The sequence below is a fragment of the Anas acuta genome, chromosome 16 (assembly GCF_963932015.1).
Source record: "Anas acuta chromosome 16, bAnaAcu1.1, whole genome shotgun sequence".
NCBI lineage: Eukaryota > Metazoa > Chordata > Aves > Anseriformes > Anatidae > Anas > Anas acuta.
The window spans coordinates 2,417,743-2,435,469 of record NC_088994.1 but is presented as its reverse complement, the minus strand read 5'-3'; the positions used below and the strand labels follow the sequence as shown (position 1 = coordinate 2,435,469).

The window sequence follows — 17,727 nt, the reverse complement described above, 5'->3', positions numbered from 1 at the left end:
TTTTACAAACTCGAATTTGGGATACGTGAATTTCGCCTCAGATTCAGGAAAAAAGAAAAAAAAAAAATCTTGAATCCAAGTTGAAGTCCCAGTGGCTTTGATGCAGTAGGCAGCAGGAAGGTTTCTGTCCCACTGCGCGGAGCAGGAATGTTAATTGCACGGCAAGCTGGCCGCGGAGGCACGAATGGAGCACGGGGCTGCTGCAGGGAGACGAGCCCGAGAGCCCGACCCCGTGGCTCCGAGCCGAGCGCAAGGTGAGGGGCCCCGCTCAGCCCTGCTGCCCCGGCCCGGCTCCGAGCCGCTCCCTCCTCTCCTAGCAGCCTTCCCTCGCCTTTCCAGCCGAGCCTCCGAAAAGCTTTTCCAGCCCACCTCCTGCCGGCTGTCCGGAGCCTTTCCACTCCGCAGCAGCAAAGCCGAGCATCGCGGCGAGCCTGCGGAGGCCGGGCACGGTCGGGTCCTGCTCCGGACCCCACCGAGCCCCCCCCGGGACGGAGCAGGCGCCCCCCGAAGCGCCCCCGGCCGCTCCTTTCCCCTCCCGGGGACCGCGGGGCGAGCGAGTACCGCCGCCCCATCCCCTCCCCATCCCTCCCACCCCCTTCTCCCGGTCGGGGACCCCCCCCGGGGGCGGGCAGGGTGACTACAAGCCCCAGGCTGCCCGGCCCGGGAGGCAGGACGAGGAGCGACGTGGCGCTGCACGGCCCCGCTCCGGCCCCGCTGCGGAGCGCCCCGGGGCTGCCATGGGTGAGTGGCTCGGGGAGGGGGGGGGGTCGGGAGGGGCCGGGGGGGGGCGGCAGGCGGACAGGCGGCCCCCTGAGAGCGGCGGAGAGAAGTTGGCAACTTGGCCACTTTTCCTGAAGGCTCCGGCTGCATCTCTCTGCCTCCTTCCCTCCCTCTTTGCTTCCCCCGCCCAGCTTTACTTTTTTACTTTTTTTTCTTTTTCTTTTTCCTTTTTTTTTTTTTTTTTTTTTTAGCGCTTCCAGCAGCAAAACAGCAGTAATTTCCTGCGGCTCGGCCCCTAAGGCCGGCCCGGGAGCATGAGCGGGGCGAGGGAAGGCGAACCAGGCTGGGGCCAGCCGCCAGCAGCGCCCTGGACCAGAGCCCTCTCCCCAGGTTTTGCCACGGGCAGGGGATGTGCTGGCGCAGCTCCCCGTGAGACCCACCGGCTTCGCCGTCCTGATGAGCTCTGAAAGGTCCCCGGTACCCCGGCAGCTCCAGAACAGCCTCTGTACCGAGCCAGATCCCACGCAGAGTTCGTGAACTGTTGCTGCCCACTAAGTTAACAAGGAAAGCTGCAAAGTCTGATCGGATCGGCTGCGGCATTCGCAGCAGGGCTGCCTGTACCGAACCCACTTGGTGGCATGAAGCTAATGGCTTGCCCGCTTTGTGTGAAGACTTTTGTTCTCAGTGAGCAAATATTTTTTCTAATTATCTGCGTAACATGTGTACAAGGAATGATAAAAACGGTGCAGGTGGTCACACAGCGTGGTGGCAGGGATCGGCTTCTAGCTGGAATGGCACAAGTAGCACGAGGGAAAGAGGGATACAGAATAAATACAATTATAAACATAGCTATCGCCCAGATATAAGCTTTAGTGCTAGCTGTGATTATAGACTGAATAGGGATGCTTCCTATTAAACACAGCTTGTGAGGGGAAAAACCCCGTAGGCAGGGTGAGAAAAGTTTTCCACAGGCTGGTGGCTGTGGCCTCATTCTTTCCACATACGGTCTACTGAGGCTGGGAGTATGAAGCTGTGAGTATTTCTAATTAAACAAAGGCAATGTGAGAATTCAGATAGCATTATGTGCTGGAATCCAGTGCGTTACAGCAGAAACCTGCAAACTCATGCACTTTACCTGTGCCTTTGAATTGGGACTGGGGGAGGCAGGTCACTGCCACTGCTGTTCCCCCAAAATCCCCTCACAGTGGGGGCTGAGGGCTGTCACGCTGCGTGTGCTCCCCTCTGCCACGCTCAGTGACATGACTCACGGCTCGCACATCTTCGCCCTTTCATCCTCTCCCCAGGGCGAGAAGCGTGTGCAGCAAGCACCTTGTTTTTGTAGGGTTGGTTGGGGCGGGTTGGTTAGTTTGGGTTCAGTTTGCTTTGCTTATGCTGTTGTTTTTTCTTATTTTAAGTAAGCTTAAATACTTACTAAACTTGCATGCTCAGCTGTATGAGAAAGGCAAGGTCAAAGAATCACTTCTTGTATTTGGGGCAGGCAACAGGGAGCTTTTCAGCTCAGGAAGTTCGTGCTGCAGAGCTAGATCAGCCCAAGAAGGTTTGCCTGGCTTGGTGATCCTGGGTACCAAGAGCTAGAGAAGGAGAGGTGAAGAAATCAGTCACCCCCACAGAGTAATGCCAAGAGTGCAGGATTAGCTAGGAGGAGTAAACTCTTGTGAGCAGCATTTTTAACTACATTGTGCATTCATCCTTATTTCCTGTAAGTCAGATTTTTCTGCTTACTGTTTCTGGTTTCTCTCTTGTCTCTGTCAAAGCAGTCCAAATTCTCTCGCTCAGACTCAAGGTAAACGCAGCTGTTAGAGGCTAGGCGGGGCCCCCCAGGAACTGAGGGCTGTGGTCCCGTCAGCAGAAGACTTTCTCTCTGCTGTCTCTTTGACAATAGAAAATTTAATTTAAATCCCCATCCCCAGCTTTGCAAACTTTGACAGAAAGTAACTGTCCCGCTGCTTCATCCCAATGTTTGTTCCTGCCTGCAGCTGCAAAGAACAGCCATCAACCTCCCACTAACGTACTCAGCAGTGAAATAGTTAATGCTGCTTTTTTACTATTTTTTTTTTTTTTTTAAGAAAATTTCCTTAGATTTCCAGCTTAGGTTGAAGTGCATGTGGCATTCATCAGCTCTCACTGCAGGCTTTGAATTCCCACTCCTTACCTTGCAATCCTGAGGTCTGAAGCTTTTATTTTTAGTGAGATTGTAGAGCCTGGAGTTGTTACTGGGCTGTAGTTCAGAGGGAATGCACATACTGGGGGAGTTTTCTGGCCACATAATCACATAATAAATAAGGCCATACCTATAGGACACCACTTTACTGATGAGGAGATGTTAACGGGAAAACTGCTGCCTTGGTTATTGCCATTCATAAATGATCTGTAAAACTAAGTTAGAGGAAAGAAAGGAGGCAACATCTTTAACAACTTACTGACTTGGCCAACCATTTCTCCCTTTACCTGGGCTCAGAAGGGGACTGGAAAAAAAAAGAAGTTGATAGTTCAGTAAGCTTTAAGTATAGTGCCACCCCCCATGGATGCTGGGGTTGTTTAGTAACTTGGTATTTCTGTGATAAATGCTTCACAACAACAAAAACGAAGTTCAGAAACATCAGCTTCTGTGGGTGAACATAGGATGTCCGCTGACGTGGAAAGAGGGCTGCCTGGAAAACAGCAGGGCCTTCTTGAAAACTGGTTAGGGGGAAAAGGTGCTGCATGCAGGGCGCTGGGCAGCGACACTTGTTTCATCCTGGAATTGTGCGGAGCTTGAAGAAGGAATCAGGTGAGATATTGGAGGGAAGGGGAGCCGTAATGAAGAGGACTGGGCCAGGGCAGGTCCGTCCCAGTGAGTGACTTATGAAATTCACAGGTGACAAGGGATGGCTCTTTTCCTACAGATGCTTCTAAGCTGCAAACCATGGACTGAAACTTTATAATGGTAACACAGAGGGAGTCCAAACCCAAAAAGTGGAAGCTGCATTTCCTGCCCAGAACAGTTTTTGCCATTATAACAATGAAGAGGGACCACGGTGGGTCCCTGCACAACTCCAGGAAAGCAGATCACTGTCCTCCACTTAAATACAAGTCTTTGCTTTGCTAACACAGCCCTGTTTTCATGGTTCTGCACCCCAGTGAGTGCCCCTGCAGTCCATGGCAGTGGGTGCAGGCCTGAGAGGTTGTGTGAGTATGTGCAAGTGCCTGTATACATGGCTGAGGGACTTCTGGGGAGATTTGGCATCATAGCTTTGTAAATAGAAAACTTTGTGTGTCCTGGAAAAGCTTTTTCCAGATTGTGCCTGCTGATAGCTTTCCTGCTAGAGCCAGAAGACTGAACCTCGCATTGCTTGCTTGTTTTCCAGGTCGTGCCCTGCTGGTCCTCCTGCTGTCCGCTACAGTCTCCCTCCTGGGCGGGCTGATATTTGGATACGAGTTGGGGATTATCTCTGGTGCACTGCTGCAGCTGCAGACAGACTTTCACCTCGGCTGCTTCAGGCAGGAAGTTCTGGTGAGCTCCCTCCTCATCGGGGCGCTCCTCGCCTCTCTGGTGGGGGGCATCCTCATTGACCGCCATGGCCGGAGGAGAGCAATCCTGGTCAGCAACTTGGTCCTGCTGTTCGGCAGCCTTATTCTGACGTTGGCAAGGTCGTTCATTGGGCTGGTCATTGGGCGCATGACCGTGGGCTTTGCCATCTCTGTCTCATCCATGGCCTGCTGCATCTATGTCTCGGAGATGGTGGCGGCCCATCAGCGAGGGCTGCTTGTGTCTCTCTATGAAGCAGGCATCACTGTGGGCATCCTGCTGTCGTATGCACTGAATTACGTCTTTGCGGACGTGGATGAGGGATGGAGGTACATGTTTGGACTGGCCATTGCCCCGACAGCCATGCAGTTCCTCAGCATCCTCTTTCTCCCAGTGAACCCTGTTAAATTAAACTCGTGGGACTCAGACTGCCAGAAGGGTCTCATTCAACTGCAGACTGCTGAGGACAGAGAGGCAGCAAAACAGGAGTCCTATAAGGAGAAGCACTACTCATTTCTGGACCTTTTCAGGACCAGAGACAACATGAGAAGACGCACTCTGGTGGGTCTGGGCCTGGTGCTCTTCCAGCAGTTCACTGGGCAGCCCAACGTGCTGGGCTACGCCTCCAAAATCTTCCACTCGGTGGGATTCCAGAGCAACTCCTCTGCCATCCTGGCCTCTGTTGGGCTGGGGGCGATAAAGGTGGTGGCCACGCTCGTTGCGATGGCGTTTGCGGACAAGGCCGGCAGGAGAGTGCTGCTCATCGCCGGCTGTGTGGTGATGGCGATCTCTGTCACCACCATTGGCCTCACCAGCTGCATCGCTCCACTGGCCATGGCCAGGGACTGCACGGCAGCCGCAGACCCCAACGCATCCCACAGCCTTGGCCAGCACCCCCTGACCCCCCTGTCCTCCCAGCCCACTGGGTCACACATCCCACCAGCGTTAGGTGAAGGCAGCAGGCAGGGGGGAGCTGATTCTGCTGCCGCAAAGAGCCTTACAAAAGCCTTTGCCAGTGCTCGGAGCAGGGCGGCTGTTACTGACTCTCCCCACACCCAGAAGATGGGCTTGGCAAGTCAGTCCAAAACAGAGACAGGAGAAGAGAGCTCAGGCCCTCCTTTTGGTGGTGCTCCCCCGACGGAACATATGGTTTTAAATTGGATTACGCTGCTGAGCATGATGGCTTTCGTGAGCGCATTCTCAATTGGATTTGGACCAAGTAAGTATGGTGTTTATATATCCTTGTGCTAACCCAGAGGATAAAGCTGGGGCTGATCTTTATAGTCCGCTTCATTATGCATCTGCTTTACCAAGCCGCTGAGTGTCTGGAAATTGGAAATACATCCCCTTCAGCCTCCTGAATCATTTCCTCGTCTTGCAGCTCTGTTGGCTGTGGGGCTGGTGCAGCATCATAATAACCTTCTTGTCCATGCTATCACTACTCATGTAAATTTTTTCCCCTTGTGCTCATTGCAAAATCAGAGCGTCCCACAAACACTACCTAATCTTCACAGCACCCCGACAAGGAAGAAAAGAGAGGGCTGCGTAGGTACTGAGGGGCTTCTCCAGAAAGTCAGCAACAGAGCTGGAAAATGGAACCTCCCTGAAAGTTTCTCAGTGTCGGCTTCCAAAATCGTTATTTATCAGATGAGAACAGAGACTAGTTCTTGCTTCCATGCGAGTTCTAGCATTTTCTGGCACTTGCTGTTTTAAGGGCTTTGATGGGAGAAAACAGCATCTAGCTGAAGGAAAAACATAAGTGCACAGCAAGCCTCGGGAGTTTGGCAGTGACCCTCTAAATCATTTCAATCAAAATAACCCTAGGATAGGAGAGAGTGCTTCAAGATGCATTCTACTCCCAGCTCTGACTTTAGCCCAAATATAACATTTTCTCTTTAATCTACCCCTTCTCCTTTCTCTACAAGAGCATGTCCTGATGGCAGATACGCCGATATTTTCCCATCTGCTGAATGGCCATGTCCCCTGCCTTGTTTTTTGCTGACTGGGTCTGTTTGTTGGCATCTCATTCCTCCACAGTGCCGAGCATGGGAGTTTCAAAGTGCTCTGCTGTGACCTGACCCTGAGAACAATGATCATTGCTCACCACCAACAGCAGCGGGTGTTGGGTGAAGCCAGAGTTTGGCTCTCTATAAAACCCTTGCCAAGTATTCTACACTCATTTCCCAAATGTGTTTCTTAAACCACACAACCATCTTTCTCATCTCTGATCTGTGCAGTGACCTGGCTGGTCCTCAGTGAGATCTACCCAGCTGGAATAAGAGGAAGAGCCTTTGCTTTCTGCAACAGCTTTAACTGGGCCGCCAATTTACTGATCAGCCTCTCCTTCCTAGACCTTATTGGTAAGTGTCTGTCCCTGTCCCCCATTTCCCACAGGTGGGTTAGTGAAGACAGCCACCACAGCCATTTGGAGAGCAAGTGGTGTTTGGAACCATGGGGACTGCACACTGGAACAGCTGTGACCCCAATGCCTGTGAGAGCAGAAAAATGCAGGCACCAGTGACACTGGTCTGAGCTCCTCCATCACCCATTTCATAAAAATCATCCTTCACCCACTGGGCTGGGCTGTAATGCTGCACTGTCAGGGAACCGTGGGGTTTGCAGCTCTCATGCCAGGAGCTTTACAAAGTTTCTCGGTAGCAGAGCTCCTGGTTGAGGCATTCACATGGCACTGTTGGGCCCTGGAGCTCAGTTTTCTCCCTCCCTTGGTGGTACTGCTGGCAAAGCCTGCTGTGAACCATCCTTTTCCCTTGCTGCTTCCTAGCCCAGGCCTTGCAGATAAGGAGCTTTCCCTGTCCGGTACCGTGAGTGTTTTGTAGTAAGCAGCCAGCTTCCTTTGCATCCCACGATGTGACTGACCTCTGATGGACCCTTCCTGTGCTTGAATCTCTCTGCAGATGCCATTGGTTTCTCCTGGATGTTTCTTCTCTACGGACTGATGGGAGTGATGGCTGTTATATTCATTTACCTTTTTGTTCCAGAAACAAAAGGGCAGTCCTTAGAGGAGATAGACCAGCAGTTCTCCAGGAAACGGTACGTGTGCCAACCTGAGTGCAGGCTTTGGGTGCTTCCCACCAGCCCTACCTGAGATCCGTGGTACAGGGCAGTCCCAGCCTGGTCAGTGCCACCAAGAACATCTCAGGTGTATGGCCAGGCTGTGGGATGGGCTGTGAGGGCTGCAACATGTTTTTGTCAGCGGGTCACTGTCCTGGGCCCTACAGCCATGCTGCTCAAGGTCACTGGTGATTTTTGGAGAAAAGGGCTGATACCAAAGCTTGTTTATGACAGGAGGAGAACAGCACCAGAACATGGTGCAGGTCTAGGCTACAGGAGGGAACAATACTCCTGGCCTTTCCCCTGGGATCCTGGACTCGTGCTCCTCCTCTGGGCCAGAGACATCTCCCAGTGTCAGACCATGGGCTCTCACCCAGCCATTTCCATGCAAAGCCTGTGATTCCTGGCAAGGTGGGACAGGTCAAGTGGGATTTGTGCGTTTCTGGCTGTGAAGGAGGTGACAGGGCAAGAAATGCCGGAGTGGAGGGAGGCTGTGCAGAGCCACAATGAGGAGGGAGGTGGCCAGGAGGGGTGGCTGCTGCAAGTCTCCGGACTGGCAGTGAGCAGCAGTAGCGCCAGCTGACCTCCAGCATCACCCCCAGGCTGTGGGAAGGGAGCGGGTGTAAGCGTGCAAGAGGAGCGAGCTGCGCACACGGGCAGTACCAGCGAGTGGAGCACACCAGCAGCACCTGAAACCAGGGACCAACAGCGTCACCCTGAGGAGGGGAGCAAACCGTGCCATTGGGACATTTCTTCTTGTGGCCTGTGACTGGTGACCTCTGCTTGGATGCTGCTCTCCCCACAGTGCCTTCAGCCTTGAAAAGAGCCCATAGCTGTCCTCTGCGTCCTTGGAGAGTCACTGGTCCCAGGCAGGGACCACACCATTCCTTTGGTATCTTTTATTGTTCACGGTTTGTATCTCCTATCATTTAAGAGGTTAATGGTTTTGTATGCAGGAAATAAAACAATTTTTGCTGACAGTGCTTTCCATCCAGGCAGTTCATTTCTGAGCAAGATATATTGTTTTCCACTTCTTTGAAGTACTTGGTGCTTTATAAAAGGGACAGCATTGCAGGAGGAATGTCAAGTTCTGAGCAGCATACATTAATGTCATCACCTTTTATAATGTCTGTAAAAACCTCGAGTCTGAGAAGGGAGCTAATGCAGCTAAACACCCTAAAGGACCAGCAGCTCATGTGCCTGATTTCACGTGGCCCATGCCCACAAAAGCACAGCACATCTATCATGCATGTTTAGCTGCTTTCTTTTGTACACAGAGGATGTTCTGCATTCACTGCTAAGGTCTGCATGTACAAAAATGCTGCAGTGTTCTGGTACCTTCTACAAGTTTTCCACTTCTCACAATTGTACGTTCTTTGATTGTTGATTTTTATTTTTAGGCCCTGTTACCCTCCTCCGAGCACACATACATTACAAAAAAACTACCCTGCTACCACCACACTCACTCCCAAAAGTTTGCAAGAGAGGAGATGCTGGCATCCTGCTGACCCCACAACCTTACCTCTTTTGAACACCTAAGGAAGCAAGTCCCAAAGCTTAGTGTTTTCCCCTGAAAATGCAGCTCCATAGGGACCAGCAACCTCTATGCTGGTGACACACACAGGACAGAGCTTAATCTGTCTAACACTGAAAACACCATCTCAAAGAGAACTCACCATAGCACTGGAAAATGATCCTCTGCCCTTGGCCGTATCCAGCCCATGGCTGTCAGGTGGCTCCTTGAGATGCTGTTGGGGAGCATCGTCCTCTCCCAGCAAGTGATGGGAAGCATGGGAAGCACCTTGGGCTTCCTCGGCCACATCCACCCTGCTGCAGCTGGGCTGCCAGGGCTCAGTGGGGAGCAGCGCAGTGGCTGCAATGTTTTTGTGAGTCCCCTGAATGCTGCAGATGCTGTCACCTCAAGGACACAGAGATGTCCTTTGCAGAGGAAAGGGATCTGGGGGTGCTGATTAATGCTCACCTGAACATGAGCCAGCAGTGTGCCCACGTGTCCAAGAAGGCCAACAGCACCCTGGCTTGTGTCAGGAATAGTGCAGCCAGCAGGAGCAGGGAGGTGATCGTCCCACCGTACTCAGCTCTGGTGAAGCTGCATATCAAGTGCTGTGTTCAGTTTTGGGCCCCTCTCTACAAGAAGGACACCAAGGCCTTGGAGAGTGTCCAGAGCAGGGCTATGAAGCTGGTGAAGGGCCTGGAGCACAAGTCCTGTGAGGAGCGGCTGGGGGTGTTTGGTCTGGAGAAGAGGGGGCTCAGGGGAGACCTCATTGCTCTCTGCAGCTCCCTGAAAGGAAGCTGTGGGGAGCTGGGGGTCAGCCTCTTCTCACAGGTAACTACTGATAGGACCAGAGGGAATGGCCTCAAGTTGTGGCAGTGGAGCTTCAGGCTGGAAATGAGGAGACATTTCTGCTCAGCAAGAGCAGTCAGGCACTGGGACGGGTTGCCCAGGGAGGTGGTGGAGTCACCGTCCCTGGGGGTGTTCAAGGGAAGGCTGGACGTGGTGCTTGGGGACATGGCTCAGTGGGTGATGGTGGTGGTAGCAGGACGGTTGGACCAGATGATCTTAGAGGGCTTCTCTGACCCTAATGATTCTGTGACACCCATGAATCAGAAAACAGGTGCTCCCTTCCTACAACCGCGAGCTTGCTCCGAAAGCCCGTGTCCACTGAGCTATGCGGGGGGGTAGAGAACTCCGATTCACTGGGAAGGGCCGGGGCAGGCCTAGGGGCTGAAGCTGGGCTCCAGGCGGTGCCGGGGCCGATGCGCTGCGGCCGGCCCAGCAGGGCTGCACCGCGCCCCGGCGGCCGCCAGGGGCCAGCCCGAGCCCACGGAAGGCGCCGAGGCCGCTGCAGGCCGCTCGCTCAGCGCCACGGGCACACGCGTGTCCGCGACAGGCCGTGGGGCTGCCGCTGGGGCACCGACACGGCCGGGTTCCGCGGGAGGAGGCTTCGTTAGCAGGGGGTGAGGGGGCTCTTCCCTGTTTTTTCAGGATCAATAGCACACGGGTCCCCAAAATCTGTGGGGTCAATTCAGACTTGGGCACCTGAGGAGGAGGATGTGGCCAGTGTACAACGGAATACCAGCAGGGCAATAAAAGCTGCAATTAAAAAAAAAAAAAAAAAAAAGGTGACTGACCAAGTATGGCAAACCCACAGGAGCACTGTTAAGCAACAAAGCAAAGGCAAAACTTATAGGTGCTTCCATTTCCATCCGATCCTAGTGCAGAATCCTAAGAAAATATGGTGATACTAGGCTTTTCAACTGACCTGAATGGCCACCCCAGTATAACGGGGTTGTTGGTGACCTGCTGGCAGGAGAATGATCCCCAGGCTGGATGCTGCTGGGCTGGCGGCTGCGTGGGAAGGCTGGAGCAGGATGCACACGAGAGAAGCGCCTGTGTGGGGAGGACTGTATGAAGAAAAAGCAGCAGAAAGAGCATCACTGCAGGCTTCTCAGGGTGATAGATCCCAGATTCCAAAGGGTAAAATGTAGAGCAAGGACTGTGCTACTGACCCCTGCTAAGGATAAATATAAAGATCTGAAAACATGAGGTTAGAGAAGCTGAAATTTAGGTCAGGTGGTAATAGTGGGAGATTTCAACTATCTACATACATATTGTCTCAGTGATCCATCAGGAAGAAAAAATACTTTTGGATACAGTAATGAGTCTCGGTGACCAAGCAGTGGTAGAAGCAGCAAGGAGGGCTGCTGCTCTGGGTTTAGTTCAGGACCTGCTTCACAAGGTGTTTGTGGGAGAGCTGCTCTCTGCTAGTGACCACAGTACAACCAATTTAATGCTGTAGTGGGAGAAAGCACACCAAATAAATCCAGCACGTGGCTATGCAATTTCAAGAGAGGGAGCTATGAAAAAATAAGGTGATTGGTCAATAACAACAACAGAGCTAAAAGGAACAGGCAGAAAGCAAGGAGCCTGTGAGCAGTCTGGAGGTGATTAAAAAATACTCTATTAAAGCCCAAGTACAACATGTGCCACAACTCAAAACGAACTAAGAGGTCCTAAAAAACACCCTGCCTGACTCACTGGGAAGGTTAAGGAGGTTTCACAGGGAGAAGGTCAGCGTTTAAAAAGTGAAAAGGTTTCCCACATGAGGAGAACAGGAAAAACCATAAAACATAGCGAGTTAAGTGTAGACAGAAAATTAAAAGAGCTAAAAAAGAGCACAAAGATCTCCCTGCCAACTGACTTAAAAAGTAAAAGAAAATAAAAAGAAAGACATCAAAAACAAGAAGGTAGCTAGGGAGCTATTTGATTGCTCATGACCAAGGGACAAGTAGTGTACGGGGAAGGACAGGGCATGACGGGGTAACTCAGGCACCTCTTGGTGTTGGTCTTCACGGCTGGAGATACGTGGGAGATCCTCGCACCCATGTCATGCTCCGTAGCCTATCAGTCATAAGAATCAGATCAGCGAGACATTCCACATGCTTGCTGAACCAGAGGACCAGGATTGCCAGCACAGCTCCCACCTACAGAGCAAGCTCTGGAAGGGGCCCTGGTGAGGGTCACATCCAGCCCTGTTGGGGCGCTTGGGTCTGCACCAAATGAGGGTGGCAAGGAGCATCCGACAAGGGAAAGCCTGCCTGGCCAATGTGCTGGGGCACGAGAGGAACATCAGTAAGCATGGATAGGGAGAACCCAATGGACAGAAAAAGTATTTTCAAAAAGATTTAACAAAATTACTATTTTTTAATCTACATGGATTCAACTCAATGGAGTTGAAACAAAGCTTTTTTATGGATTGAGAGCCAGTTAAAAGCTATTCCTATGTTGTAGGCAGCAAAGTGCTAGGTTTAATGGACATTTTTGGGGAAGGATGAGAGCTTTCCATTCAGCAGTGGAGTTTCCTTTACGGGGCCTGAGATTCTTACATCTTTATTTGTGGCATTGGGAGGGGAATGGACATCAAACTCTCCAGGTTCATGGATGATGCTAAGCTCTTCTGGGAAATAAAATGTTTTGCCAATGACAAATGGCTACAAAAGAACCTGGCAACATTAAGTGGAGAAAAAGGTAGTTGAGGAGCTTAATTATAGGTAAACACTAACATATAACAGCCCCCAAACTGTTTATACCTGGTACAGACTTTTCAAGGGTGGTTGCAGCTTGGGAAAGAGATCTTGGAGATAACACCACCACGTGCAGCGTCACCCATAACGCAGCAAGAGGTAGGGCAGTGTCAGAGGGACAAGGACATCAGAGATGGACGTCCCATGGAAAGCTGCAGGCTGGTGCCAGAGACCACTGCGGCCTCTGAGAGCTGTCTGAGGCTAGTGTGGGTTGGAGGAGTCCTCGGGACTGGTGAGCTTCCTCCATCACCAAACTGGACAAATGTGTCCCCACTCTAAATTTGTGACCCATTAGTGCAGCACCAGGCCGTTTCTCTTGTTCTCTCCCCTGAGGCTGAGACCTCATAAGACTAGAGTATACAGAAATGCTTGGGGCAGTGATAAATCTTTTTTAGTGGGCTTTTATTTCCTTTTCTTTCACAATATTTTCTTTAGTTTCCTAGCCAATTTTTTTCTAAGGAAAGATTTCTGACTTCCTTTGAGCCACAGCACAACATCTGTCCACACTGGGGGCTGAAGTAATACACTGTTAAGGGGTTTTGATGTCAAGCCCAAAACCCCACCAGGGATTTATGCAGCTCTCCCCTTTCCTCCCTCCTCCTCTTCAAACAGCCTTTCATTTGCTCTCACTAATTGTGCTGTCATGCCTTTCTTTCCCCCCCAGTTGTGCAGACAGCCTTTCATGCAGACAGGTTTCGGTGACAGATGCCTGTGCCATGAGCTCTCCTATAAGGCGGGCGCGTAGCGCGTGTGCTGTCTGAGCACACCGAGCCGATCCAGGCACCCATCCAGCCCGGGGATGGATTAGGTAGTGGCTTTTCTGCCCCCCGAGGAGTGGCTGGATAATAGCTGCCGGGTGGGAGAGCTCCACCAGCCCAGCCCACCCACAGACACCACTTGCTCCTCTAAATGAGCAGGAAGAGATTAACTGAGCATCTCTTAGAGTATTTCAGGGGAGAGTCCTCTGGAGGATTTGGGTTGGAGCAAGGACACCATAACATGGGGTGTCCCAGGGCTCTGGGAGCTCCTCTGGGCTGCCCCTTCCTCAGGCAAACACAGCTGGAGTTGTATGGACAAAGATCAATGCTTTCAGGGGCTTGCCTGAGATTGTGAAAGGGAGCTCAAGGCCGTGGACCATGTAAATTGACCTGCTCCCACAGAAGCCTGCTCCCAGGCCTTGCCAACTACAGGAGGATGACATTTGAGCAGCTACCTGAAGGCATCTGGGACACAACCAGAAGCAGAGCCTCTGCAGGATTAAAGCCCAAATTTCCCCAAGGTGTCTGTGTCCTGGAAAGACAGATAGAGCAAGTAGGGGAATGCACAGCTCGAGTTTGCAGATGATTTTTCAGATGTTTCAGATGCCTGTTTGTGAAGATTTCCAAGACAGAGAAGCTCTTTACCTGTCCCAGTGCCTTCAGACAGACAGGGACAGGAAGGACTGGCAGAGGCAGGATCAGAGGCTCACACCACAACAACACTGACCTGCAGGAGGTTTGAGAGAAGTTACAGTGCTCTACCAAAGAGTGGACTTCTAAAAGCAAGGTCAGGCCACCACCACAGCTGGATACACTCCTACAATGCACCATAGTGAAAATCCAGGTTATACATGAAATAATTACAATGCCTGGCTTGCTGTCACTGGTGCAGCCTGGCTTCAGAAGCCAGCTTGCCATGTGAAGCCTGCAGGGCAGCACATAGCACCACCAAGCCCTAGCCGTGGCAGCAAGATCTGGGTGACAGACTGAGTGGAGAACATGGGAAAGCATCGCACATCCTGGCATGAAAGCTCCCACAGCTCAGCAGGGAAATGGGGGACAGGGGGCTCCTCATCACTCCTGTGCACATGAGAGCCGTGAGCTCGGAGACTGGATCCTGCTTAGTCTCTGCTTGGGGGAATGCGGGGCTGGATGAAAGGAGCCAGGATACATGAAATATGATAACTGGAAAAAATATAAACCAGAAGATGGGCTGTTTAATGCAGTACAGATCCAGCAAAACAACCAGAGCCGAGCAAAAAACATTCCTCATATTAGAACAAAGATACCATCTCAACCCAGGGAGAACCTGGAAGGAGAAGGGTGTGCTGAGATGTGTCTTGTTAGCTTGTGCATCTCCAGGCACTGCAGGGATCAGACCCAAGCCGAGGGTGCGCCAGGGGCTCTCTCCTTTTTTCTGAATCTCTCCTGCCCTCCCTGAAGCATTTCTGCTGCTCCCTCCAGCACGAGCATCTCCGGGCTCCCCACGCTGGGGGGCATGCACCATCATTCTCCCTGCCTCTCTCTTGGCCTCCTTGCTGCTGCTCCTGCCTCTGGTCTCAGCTCCCCCAGCCCTGAGGTCTTCCCTCCGCTCATTATGTTAGTAGAAGGAGAGTTGCTGTCACTTTTGGTCAGAAGACCAAAGGAGGGACAGAAAAGTGAGGTCTCCCTCAAATGTCAGGATGCTGATGGTGTGCAGAAGGAGCTGCCCTGAGAGGTCACCACCCAGAAAAGCCCGGTGTCTTCAGAGAGGCCAGGTACCTTGGACTGGGAGCTGGACTGGGATGCAGCACTGGGCAGAGCAGAATCCACCTCTATGCCCTGACCCTACTGGGACAAATTCAGCCTCTGAATAAGCAGGAATCACATAATTACCTTTTCCAGGGAACTTTTCCAGTTGTGTCCAGGTATTTCTGTGCCACTGAGCTGAGTTCACCCTCCTGTGAAGCATTTCCTCCTTGTCGTGACAGCAGGAACAGCACAGGGCTGGCAGCTGCCAGGAGCCATTTCCCTCTTGGAAGGTCCTCAGTGTGGGTCTGTGGAAAATCAGCATGCTTGGGCACCTCCTGGAAATCCTGGCATCACACAGTGGCTGCATCTGTGCCCACCGACAGCTCCTCGGGGTAACAACATCCTTTTGTTCTTGCTGAAACTCAGAGCCGAGTCCCTCTGCGTGGCGCGACCTCCAGCAGCAATACAAATACAAGTGTCAGTGTTATTACTATTAATAGTGTTCCTATTCCTGCTGCCATTATGATTGCTTTTGCTACTATTAATAATAATATTTACATATGCAAAACCACAGATGCAAAACAGATGGTTTAGTTGGGCCCTCTGAAAAACTTGTCTCTGCCACATATTTATGACAAAGACGGAGGGTTAACCACACAGAGTGCCATATAGAGAACAAATAGATGGGGAAAAAAGAATGAAATAATTCCTTCCATATACCCAACAGGGGCCAAAACTTATCCATTCCCTCTCTCTGCTTCTCTCCTTTCTAGTATTTGAGACTCTTTCCAATACCGGGTCAGGGATGGTTTCCATATTTGTTCAGACTTGTCTAATTTTATTTTCCAGTTCAGCTATTATTTTTTCAGATGCAGCTTTTCCTGATGGATGGAAAATACAAAGGGAGTCACTCATCTGCTCCCTGCGAGCTTTTTCCTGACCGCTGGGAAGCTCGGGCACTAGTCCAGACCTGGAGTAAACCTTGCCTGGTGGAGAAAACTTAATCCCTGTTTGCTGAGTTCTGGGAATAATTTAAGCTAACGGGAAAAGAGAAAGTGAGAAAAGACTACCACCACCCCGAGCCCATCTTCTTCCCTCCGTAAGGGAAGAAGTGGCCCTGCCTGGGAAGATGGCGATGGCTGTGCAAGGTGAATGGTGGCATCGCCACTACTGGCCAACGCTGTACAGCATGCAAGTGGCACAACAGAACAGGGCCAGGTTTTTGGCAGTTTCATCCAGGTTTGTTTCACAAACCCAGCATTGCCCTCTGCAGAAAGACAAGGCTTGCCTAAATGGATAAGTAGCTTTGAATTGTAGCTATGCAAGTAGCCCACCAGCACGAGTGGCTTCCCTGCAGGCATGCTTCAGTCTCTTGGCTGTATATTTAGCTGTGCAAACACCAGGGGCTCCCCCACACCTGTGGGTGTCACGTTGGTGCCCAGCAGGACTCTACAATCCTTTTCTGCTGGCAAACAACCCTGGGGATGTCCGGTGGCCCTGACCATTCCCAGGTCCAGCTGCCCCTTCCCTGAGGAGGAGGAAGGTCTACGTGCTCTGCCACAATGCAGTGATGCTGAAATGGAGAAAGTCACTGGACAGCCCATACCGCACACTAATGAGTACAACACAGCGTCCCTGAGCACTAATGAGTAATAAAGTGCCCCACAGACTAAAGAGCCCCCAAGTACTACCAAGGGCTAAGTAGTCCCCAAATACTCACCTCTCTCTCGGGTCAAATTCCACTCTTTAAACCAATCCCCATTACTTTTTGCACATAAGGCTGCGGAAAGCCTCAGAGGGGCTGTTAGGGTCTATTGTAGGGGAATAAAGCATGTGTCAAAAAGATTTTTAATGCCCAGTTAAAAATGGCCTAAACGCAGCCTGCAGTTACCTGATAAGCTGCAAGGTCTCTACTGGGATAAATATTTTGTTTTTTAAATTGTCTCAGCCCTTGCACACTTACAGGAGACTGGCTTGGCTATAAACTAAAGCTTTGTTGAGTACATTAAAACAATATTAAAAGCCTGTCTTTTGTTCCATAAAGACTTTTAATGCTTGTTGCTTTTTTCCTTATAATTGTTACGACCAGTAAATATTGAACATGTCGCTGTGCTGCAGAGTTCTGTACCTCAGGGCAGATAACGGCTTCGGTGCCCTTCCCAAGGTGTAGGTACCAAAAATGCTCAGGGAGAAGTTAATGTGCCCACAGCTGCACAACGGGGCAGTGCCAGAGGACGACACCCAAGTCCTATGTCCGCAGGCTCTGCTCATTGCAAGAGAAAAATATTCCTATTAGTGCAAGTTACTCTCTTTCTTTTTACAGGGAAACCTTAGAGACTGCTCCACTTACCATTTCAGTTAACCCTTTTTTGTGAACAACTGCCTAATTCCTGCATGCTGCAGTGCCCATTGCCATCGCACCTCTGCTGGATTCTACGCAGATATTTGGACATCCACGAGTAGGATATTTGAATAGGTAGAGGATTTTTTTCCCCCCAAACTGGTCTGTAATTCATTCAAAGATTCAGTCTCAGCGTAACAGCCAAGAAACCCAGGGTTCAAGCTGAGACAAGGTGTTTCTTCCTTCCTGTTTGTTCCTGTGCTGGAAGGGGTCTCTAGGGCGGAACAGCCTCATGGGGTTCTGCTGCTATTGCTGGGCTTTGGGAAGTGTTTGCTTAGTGGCAAGTGGGGCCAGCAGACAAAATTAATGGCATCTGAAGTTCAGTGTGAGCCTTGACTTTCAGGAATGCAGCATTAAAAACAAAACTTAAAACTTCCATATTGCAAAACCTATTAGCTGCTTTACCATTTTTG

The 17,727-nt window shown here is 51.2% G+C and overlaps 1 protein-coding gene and 1 long non-coding RNA gene across 5 annotated transcripts; one reads left to right on the top strand and one right to left on the bottom strand.

Moving 5' to 3' along the window:
• Positions 1-96: 96 nt before the first annotated feature.
• SLC2A10 (solute carrier family 2 member 10) lies at positions 97-8,301 on the top strand. 4 transcript variants are annotated; one of them, XM_068700476.1, is made up of 5 exons: positions 97-254; positions 4,089-5,468; positions 6,487-6,609; positions 7,249-7,300; positions 7,924-8,301. In XM_068700476.1, exons 1-5 carry the CDS (start codon positions 185-187, stop codon positions 8,012-8,014), a joined length of 1,716 nt encoding a protein of 571 aa, XP_068556577.1. In that variant the 5' UTR covers positions 97-184; the 3' UTR covers positions 8,015-8,301. The 4 variants fall into 4 exon arrangements, with proteins under 4 accessions (XP_068556577.1, XP_068556574.1, XP_068556576.1 ...); XM_068700473.1 differs by having other exon boundaries at positions 7,165-7,300; XM_068700475.1 differs by lacking the exon at positions 97-254 and adding an exon at positions 263-741 and having other exon boundaries at positions 7,165-7,300.
• A 408-nt stretch (positions 8,302-8,709) lies between these two features.
• On the bottom strand, positions 8,710-17,117 carry LOC137865404 (uncharacterized). Its single transcript, XR_011101882.1, has 3 exons — positions 15,058-17,117; positions 10,603-10,744; positions 8,710-10,433 (listed from the first exon to the last, which is right to left on the bottom strand). It is a non-coding gene; the product is annotated as an uncharacterized lncRNA (long non-coding RNA).
• Positions 17,118-17,727: the final 610 nt, after the last annotated feature.